The following is a 9780-nucleotide window of genomic DNA, read 5'->3' on the forward strand; positions in this document are numbered from 1 at the left end:
AAGTACGTTAAAATATGGAAATAATCGCGCAATATGTATTTATATTTTAGAAAATACGAGGGAAGCGTTTGAAGAGCCTCTTCCCTTGTATTTTCTAAAATATAAGTAAACATTGCGCAATTAAGGACAGCACGCTACTTGTAAAAACATAAAAGATCTACAAATGTATACTGTTTAAAAATGAAGAAAATACCTATTTAATTAAAAAAGAATACTCTAAAATTCTATACTAATGAAAGTTAAATTTTAATTCTCGTCTTATAAAATATACGTAACGTTGTAAGATAAAAATTATAATTATGTAAACTTTATTACATAAAATTATAATGCTCCAACTGAAAAAGGGTGCAAAAATAGACGGCCGGATTGCCGAGCGGTCAACGTGGCAGCGTACCGTTCCGGGGGACCCAAGATAAATCCGATGGGTCGAAAAATCCCCGGGAATTTTTCGGGGGGCTCCGTCCGGATATGTCGGGCCCCATCCCTTACCACTTGGCCGCCCCATTGTGGTCTGGCCGGACCCATAATGTGTTTGCTGTAAGAGGCCCTCTTAGTGCCCACAGGGTGGAAACCCGAAATGTGATTTTGGAAGTGTAAACTTTAATAAAAAAATTAAAAAAAGGGAATAAAACAAATATAAGTACATATTAATTAATAGCCAAAAAATGTAGCTATAAAAGAATGAAATTCTAAGGAAAAAAAGGATTAGAAGCTTTAGAAATAAAGTCATTATTTTAATTGTATAATTTTATTTATACATACCTGATTCATTTGTGCTTCACCAGTTCCAAGAAAGACAATTTATGCAAAGAATAATTTTATTGCGTTAATAACAATTACGTGCCACGTTAATACGAGGTTATTATTCACTAATACAATAATAAATTTTCAAAAGTAGTTGCTACTTAAGAGTCAAATATTTTAATTATTTTAAATTCTTTCCTGATTGATCTCTTCGTCGTTTTTATTCATTCTATTTTCGAATTTTTTATGATGTTTTTAAAACTAATTTGAAAGTCGAAATCAAGACGGAGAATTGCGATGGGTTTGGTGAACAGCTGTTATATATCGAGTGTGTGGAAATTATGGACCATAAAAGAGTTCTACCCAATAATTTTCAACTTTGAGACAATACTTCCAGTTCCTCCCATTTGGTCCTTTTAGTGCTCTCGGGCGGAAAAAGAAAAAACGAAAATAAACGTCCAACGTAATAGAGAAGATTTAGTCGATTCGAGGAAGGCCAAGAAAGGATAAGGCCACGTAACACATTGGCAATCTGACAAAAAGGGAGGACTTTCTATCGAAAATCTGTTTCCGTTTAAGTATTAGACACGTGCAGAAATTTACACTGGGCCAACTTCAAGTGGCCAGGCGCGAACCCGCGACCAACTGTCAGTTTTCGGTGTTTTATCCATTTGACCACGAATTGTTAAACTGTTGAAGGGATAGCCTATTGGCGCTCGACTAAAGGCCAACTCCAAAGACTTTACATATAAATAGCAATAAAACTTGATTAAAAGACAAATACAACGTTATTTTTTAATTCCGGCAATAACTTGCGCATGATACAATGACTTACCAAAGATGGAAAGAACGAGTAGGCCTTTGTTCATCATTCTGTTTTTGAATCGAGTCGGTAGATCTGACGTGTCCTTTGGTTGCAAATTAGAAACGGATGCGGGCTCGTCTCAGTTTGTTGTGAAGAGTTCCGTTTTCACAGGCGTTTAAATACAGTTTCTCTTCTGCGCAGTAAATTCTGCTCATTCTCATTTTCCTGCGTTGTCCAGTGTTAAACAATACGTAATTCTGCCCACACAGATGTTATCTGCTGTACACTCGACATCTGCGAAGTGTCGTAAGTGCCTACGTATTTTTCGGCATTTGTTTGAATTGCAAATATATGTTCATTAAAATATATATTTTATCTCAATTCGAAAATTAATCAGAATAAAACATCTTATAGAACACTGAAGAACGTGACTGAATAATTCTTGTTCGAAATAAAAATTTTCCTTCACTATTTTAATGCTTTTAGTGAGGTTTGGTTTAGTGCAGGAATTTTTTAAACTCTTTCCGCCCTGTAGGCATTAAGAGGGTCTCTTTTAGCAAGCCTATTATGAGTTCGGCCAGGCCAACGATCGGGCGACCGGGTGGTGATCATTATTCCAAAGTTCCAAAACATTGTCACGCATTAACGTCTTTAAAGTTAGGTATCCTTACTATGTAGCACGCGGACTCAAAAGAATTCGCTACCCCTTGTCTAGTCGAATGAGGAAAGTCACGCTTAGACAATGTGTTTGGGAGACGCGTTCTGGGAGGGGTGGCTATAGAAAACTGGCCCCTATTTATATGTGACAAAAACCCGAAAACTTTCCATGGCCCTTTTAGTGCCCACAGGATAAGGCCGGATAGCCTAGTGTTTACGAAAGCAGCCTATCAATTCTTCGAGAGGATTGAGATTGAATCCGAACGGATCGAAAACCCCAAGGTTTTCCGGCAGATGATTCTTCCGAATAGGTCGGGCCCCTTCGGCTCTCCACCCTGCCGCCCCATTGCGGGCCCGGTCGAATCCATAATGAGCTTCTTAAAAAGGCGTTTTTAGTAAATAGAAGGCGAAACAGTTTTAAAAAAGTTAATTTGGGTTGGAACCGGTCTCGAATTGACAGGCATTTTACAGCTCAGGCCCTTCGATCACGGTCACAAGATCTCATTTTGAAGAAAATTCCAACTTCTGATAATTTAATCACTGGATCTGAATTACTTTATTTCAAGATTTTAAATTTATTTTCATTTTAATTTGTAAAACAAAACACATATTCAAAACTCTGATGTTGCTTCAAATGTTAAGCCAACTTATTAAGTCAACTTAAGCCAAGTTTGAAGGTTATCGCACACATTTTTATCAGATGGCATACACGCGTAATGTAGGTTATACACGTAAAATGTAGATTTACTGATAGAAACCGAGGGAAGTATTATATAAATGAATAAATATGGCGATAATTTCGATAAAGATTATTTTATATTTAAGAACTAATTCACCAGTTAGAAATTCGAGTGACATTCTTGTTTGAACCCGAGCGTTTTCGGTATTTTTCTCAAAGTTTGTCCTAACCGGCTATTAAAATAAATTGACGCCCAACACCGGCCGAGTGGATAAAACCACCGATCAGTGGTAATTGGCTGCTGGTTGGCGCTTGGTTTCGGCTTTTTCTCACGTTAGTAACAGGTAAATAGGGGCCAGTTTCCCGTAAGAAACTTTCCGGAAGGCATTTTGTTTCGGCAGATTGCCCGTGTGTAACGTTAACGTATACAAATAAACCGAACTTAAAAGAAATTAAGTCATTAGGTTGATGCAGTAAGAACCTCTTAATCCTTTCCCAATTAATTAAATTCGATATTCTTAGTACTTAGAAACAGGAATGTGTTCATACTCTTCGTGAAAACACGACGAATTGTTTCAAATGTGTAAGTTTTCATATACTTTTCTGGCACCGTGGGCATTAAGAGGGTCTTTTTTATTATTAGCGTGATTAGACGAACCAGCAAACTGAGTCCAATCAAGTTAAAAATCGGTCTGTTTACTGCACCGAAATGTTCACTCGCCGCTCCCTTCGACCGTTGCGAAAAATTAATGGTCAAGCCATCGAAATAGAGGGTCCATCCTCACCGATTACGATACTGCGAGTCCTTTTACCCATGCTGTTATGTTGTGTAAAAAAAAGCATGTTAACCTTAATTCATCAATTTATGTAGATGCACATACGCCACGTGTATTTAACTTAATGTTTCTACGTTCTATACTTATTACACTAAATATTCACCTTGTAAAATGCGACCGTAAATACGAATTTCTCTTTTCAAATAATAACTCGACATTTCTTTCAGATTAAATCCTTAGATAATTTTTTTCTTATAAAAACAAGGCTTTTCTGTTGTGACTTTCTTACACTACATTAAGACAGATGGCCGAACGATTAAGATAATCACTCTGGGGACCCGGAAACGAATCCGGGAAAATAAAAATCCGAATAAAACTGTTAATATGTAGTTATAATAAATAAGTATTGTTTTATTTGACTCCGCCCTGTCGACATTAACAAATAAGAAGATCTTTTTATCGGGCCTATAGTGGTTTCGGCCGTGCCCACAGTGGGGGCGGATGGTGAGGAACTGGCCCGACACATCCGGGACGAAAAAGTCTTGGCGAATTGGAATCCGAGACTCTTTCGGAAACGAATCCGAATGGATAGAAAAGCCCCAGGAAATTTTCGGAGAGTGATCTGTTCGGATATGTCGGGTCCCATTCCTTACCCCCAGGTCGACTCATTGTGGCTTGGCCGAGCCCATAACTGGCTTTGTAAGAAAGGCCTTCTTAGTGCCCACGGGGCACAAGAGTTAAAAAAAAGCAAACAACTTCGATTTAGACGACTTTTATTTTGATAATGTAAATATTAATATTTTGTAGAAATTTTAAATATTATTGCAAATTTCGAAATCGACTTATAACACAATATAATAATATTCTAAGCTTCGATGCCATTTTTTTTTATGCTCTTACCGCCCTGTGGGCACTAAGAGGGTCCCTTATAGCAGGCCCATTATGGGTTCGGCCAGACCCACAATGGGGCGACCGGGTGGTGAGGGCGGGGCTTAACACATCCGAACGGACCACCCTTCGAAAAATTCCTGGGAATTTCTCGAGCCGTCTGGATCCCGGGTTCCCCAGAGCTGTAGGGTGTCACCTTGACCGCTCGGCCATCGAGGCCACAACTCCTTAAATTGTAACTATATTGACTTTTTCACTATAGCCAAGGTAGGTTGGACATAATAGACAGGTGTCGTTTATTTCAGATGTAATTTTTATATTTGATTGCATTAAACTGTCTTACGTTTATATATTTTGCCTATCATTTGTGCATTTATAACACAAATAAGTTATAAACCACAATGTTTGTGGGACCAGTTTCTTTCCAAATACAGTAGAACCTCCATTATCCGGATTTTCGATTATCCGGATTGTTCAAAATAAACAAAAGTTTTACGAATTTGCTGATTCGCACTTGGCGAATTACGACACTGTTTATGTACGTGATGGAATGCATAACTTTTTTGTTTCAACAACGTCTTACCCAGCACAGTGGTCGTAAACTCTTAAATATATTTTACGTAGTAATAAATATATAACTTGACATACGTATTTATAAATAATTTATATTCAAATTACATCATTTCTATGACCAAGGGCGGCGTAAGGCATGGACGACGTGGGCCACCGCCTATGCCTCGCGGTCCGAAGGGCCTCGCGCCTCGAAGGTTTATGCATTACTTAAAAGCCGCGAACGCGACGAAAAAATTTTACTCGTCATAAAACGATAAATAGTTTGTCAAATTTTTATTCATAAAAATGCAGTTTCAACTGCTTTTTATTTTATAAAATCCGTCTTCTTGCGCCACCAGAGGGCCTTTTAAACAATAGTAGTTTGTTAGCGTTGGTCAGTAGTAGTCCAAATGCAATACGAACGTTTGTTTCTTGAAAATTTGATCACGATTTAAATACAGTATTCACTTTTAATATTACCGACATGTCATCCATAATTTATCTTCTGTACTCGACATCTGCGAAGTATCGTAATTGCGGATCGGCGTTTTAACATATGTCCGTAATGCCAATAAATCTTCGTCCTTATAAAATACATTTTATTCTAATTAAAAAGATAATTGGCGTAAAACACTTTATAGAGCGATCCAAAAACGATGGCCATCGTGGCTCGGTTCGGAGGGATGATCCAATGCCACACTCGGGTCATCTGCCAAAAGGGGTGCCGTCGGGAGGACTTTCTACGGGAAACTAATCCACATTTAGGTGTTAGACAGATGACGAAAACTCCGTTGTAAATTAACTGGGTTATTTTAATCCCATTTCTATGACGGAGTCGACAATTATTAAGTCGATTAGCTACACGACGTCACGGCACTCTCCCTCTCACCGCCATAGAGAAAGTAATGTTGAAAAACGTTGCCCAAATCTCGGTGGACCAACAATTTCTTATGACGTCACTCGTATTGTCAGGTGAAAATAAACCCCCAACTTTGATTCCTTTATATGTGGTCAGTCAGTAACGTTTTTACTTGGAAAAATTGATATTTTTTATATTTGTAAAGATGCATTTATTTTTTAACTCCGGTGTAGCTGCAAACGTTACGTTAATTAGTTTGAAGGGCATCGCGTGCATTTTCATCAGATGGCGCAAATTAATAAATACAACAATTTCCATTAATAATATTTTCTACCCGTAAACTAATTGGAATGACATTCTTGTTTGAACCCGATCGTTTTTGGTATTTTTCTCAAAACTTGACTCTAGGAGAGGTTAAGGTCGATTGATAATCATTAAATGGCTAAAGTAGGAACTTCTTAATCATTATTTAATCGTATTTAATTAATCCTGGAAGTGCCGTATTTCCGTCCTCATCATCCGGCCATCCCCATCTTCTATACCAACTTTTGATAATCGTCTTCGGGCAGGTCAATAAATTTCTCCGAAACCGAAATGTATCGATAAATTAATAGCGAGGGGAGGATTTCGTAATTCCGTTCGCGGTGCAGGTCCAGAGAGAGATCTATTATTAATACGAAACACCTGCTTAAAATAAAACAACTGTATTCCCTCAAATTTGTTCCCTCTTATAAATCGTCCTTAAAACGATTTGTTTCCAAGATAAAGGAAAAGAGCAACTAGACCAAAAGGAATTAAACATGTCCTGTATATCCAATATTTCTCTAGATATTTTATTGTTTCATTCCTTACGTTATCGAGACCGGGGGACCTTACATGATTTTAGTTTTCTGATTACAGTTTCAAATTCATTCCAAGTGACAAGATCGTCCGAAAGAGGAACATTATTACCAATGCTTAAATCAAAATAAATTACTGTCTTAGGTCCAGAGAAATACTTTCTCAAAAATATATAAAAATAAATCTGGATTTAATAAAGAAAGGACCCGTTTGTAATGGTTAGTTAGAATCAAAAACATTCATTCGAATTATCTTAATACAAAGTGACAGGGAAAACCTTGGTTCTCGTCACACGTTAAGTTTCTCACAATTTAGATAAGATCCTTATCGGAAAGTGCTAACAGATTAGCAAAAAATCAATTTTGTCCGTTGCAAAGAAGGGAAACGGTCGAGGTCGGAAGGAGAATTTTCCCGGAGGAAGAATGTTTTGGTCCACGTCGGACGGGACGGAAGTGACGCATTGGGAGTCGGCCCACAGCTTTCTTCTGACCGATCGCCTTTCCGTCACGGTGGCGGGAGAAGTGCTTCTGTCCGCGCTCATTTTGGCGGCAAATACTTTGGTGATTTTCGTGGTCGTCGGCGCACCCGCTCTCCGAACCCCCGGCAACTACTTCGTCCTCAGTCTGACCGCCGCCGACATCCTTTCGGGCACCTCCATCGTCTTCGTCATCCTCAGCATCTGCCACCGCAACTTTTCCTCCGCCGGCCTTCTGTGCAAGTGGAGATTTACCTTTCTGGCCGTCTGGTGGTCGGCTTCCCTGCACGGTCTTTTGGCCATCGCCCTGGACCGATCGTTGGCCATTTTGAAACCTCTTCGTTACTGCAAAATGGCCACCGAGAGGCGCTCTCTCTTCGTCATTTTTGTCGTTTGGAGTTACAGTTTGATCCTCGGATTTTGTCTTTACGTCAAATTCGACTCCGGTCGAGTGAAACGATGCGACTTATTCTTCGACGTCCCTCGTTCCTACTTGAAGTATTTCGTCTTGAATTTTTCCTTCGTCCTTCTCGTAATCGCCATTTGTTATTGTAAGATATTCTTCGTGGCCAGAAAGCAGGCCAAGAACTGCTTCGGAAGATCTCCTCCTTTGTGTACCCGAGCGTCGAAACACGTCCGAACTTTGGCCTTGGTGGTGGGAGTTCTTTTTGTCTGTTGGATGCCCGTCGTTGTGGTGTTGCTGCTGGAATTGGCCGGAAACGGAGACGGGCGCGACCTGCAGACGGCCAGACTGGTCGCCTGTTTCTTTTCTCAAATTGGCTCGGCCGTTAATCCCATTGTTTACAGTTTCGGAAACGGAGAATTCCGTACAGCCGCCAAGAATATATTTTGCAGAGGAAGAAGTGTTTCGAGAAGACAGACCGTACCTACCGTAACTACGGCCTTGTAATTGTTCCATAAAATTCGTGAGAAAGGTTTTCTTTTATCTTCATCTAATCTCACTTTATAGAAATGTTTACTCCGATCTCTTGTTTCCGGTAATGTAAAGATGCGTGTGAATTTAGAAAAGTAAATATATTTTTATTTTAACAAGTGTCTTCTGTAGGCCTAATTTTGCATATGGAGACTAAATAAATATATCCTTGTACGTACCATTGACATAGTCTTTTATTTTGAAATGTTTAAAGTATCCTATAACACTGTTGATAATTCCGTTTTATATGAATTCCATGTTGTACGAGTCACTTAGATTTTACAAATACGTGTGCCGGGCTGTGAACGGCTCACGTATTTGTAAAATCTAAGTGACTCGTACAACATGGAATTCATATAAAACGGAATTATCAACAGTGTTATAGGGGGTCGACTTTAATGGCAATATGTCGATAACCTCTAAAGAAAAGATACTCCATTTGTACTTATATAAAGAATTTTGTGGTTTGAATTCGAAGGAACACGAGTTTAATGAATGTACGGAGCACGAAACCTATAACGTGGCCGTGTAATTAAAGAACCAAAATGGCCATTCCTTAAGAAACATTGGTATACTGATCTTGCGTTTATATCTTTTGGCGAGATAAAATTCTTGACCCACGAGTTCTTGGGCCATTTTTTATTGGAGACATCCTTATTTCCTCAAAGTATTCGGAGCTTTTACTACGTCGTGTTGGACCACCTCTGGCAGATGTTCGGTACTTCTCGATAACGCCATTTTCTACTCCGCTCATTAGGTTCTTCCGGTTAGAGAAATGGTTGCGTGCCAGTTTTCCAGGAAAGGGGATTTGTCGAAGAAGTCGAATTTCTATGACCTCGCCACTCTCCGGATTTGATGCTATTAGATTTTTTTTCATTGAGACTACATGCATGACACCGGCGCCGGGTGTTTATTTCGAACACCTCATGAAATAGGTAAAATGTCCTTGTCAATGCTTTCGTTTTTAACGTGTTTACAAGAGAACTTTTCTTTTACTTCATATCGGCAAAAAAGCACGTAATTTTATTTCCGATTTAATAGTCTGTGTATGTATCTAGAGGTATAATGTAGTGTTACAGTAAACTGGGGTTATATTACAGTATATAATATAATATAATTTATATTTTCAGTTTTATTTAGGATGCAGCATGTTAAAGTATGCCATTCGGGATAAACAAGAAGTACAGTATATATAGTAATAAACCATGCTGTCCAGTGGCGCATTATAGCTTCGCGGGGGCCCGGGAAATTTTAATTTGGGGACTCCGTGTACAGTGTTGACTTCAAACATATTATTTCGTTGAAAATTTTTGATGGAGTCCCAGGTATCCCCGTTCTTCTTTTAACGCGACTTCTGATAGGGTTTTTTTTAATTTACTCTTTTTGCCCTGTGGCACTAAAAAGGCCTCTTTTTGCAAGCCCATTATGGGTTCGAATCATTATTGAGGATTTATTATTGAATTACAAATGTATTAGTTTTAAGTCTCATATAATTGTTATTAACAATAAAATTATGTGAGAACTGAGGGGGTTAAGCGTTCCCACTTACCTGCGGCTCTGTCAGAGGATGG

At 38.8% G+C, this 9780-nt stretch overlaps 1 protein-coding gene across 1 annotated transcript; it reads left to right on the forward strand.

The window, feature by feature from the left end:
• The first annotated feature begins 7157 nt into the window (after positions 1-7157).
• Positions 7158-8185, forward strand: LOC111623682 (adenosine receptor A2b-like). Its single transcript, XM_023366349.1, has one exon. It carries the CDS (start codon positions 7223-7225, stop codon positions 8183-8185), a length of 963 nt encoding a protein of 320 aa, XP_023222117.1. The 5' UTR covers positions 7158-7222.
• The last annotated feature ends 1595 nt before the right edge of the window (positions 8186-9780 follow it).

Source organism: Centruroides sculpturatus, unplaced genomic scaffold (genome assembly GCF_000671375.1).
Source record: "Centruroides sculpturatus isolate CEXI.00-Female unplaced genomic scaffold, Cexi_2.0 scaffold176, whole genome shotgun sequence".
Taxonomy (NCBI): Eukaryota; Metazoa; Arthropoda; class Arachnida; order Scorpiones; family Buthidae; genus Centruroides; species Centruroides sculpturatus.

Excerpts from the sequence above, each read along its gene's own strand:
- LOC111623682 (XM_023366349.1), top strand. The coding sequence starts at position 7,223 with ATGTTTTGGTCCACGTCGGACGGGACGGAAGTGACGCATTGGGAGTCG.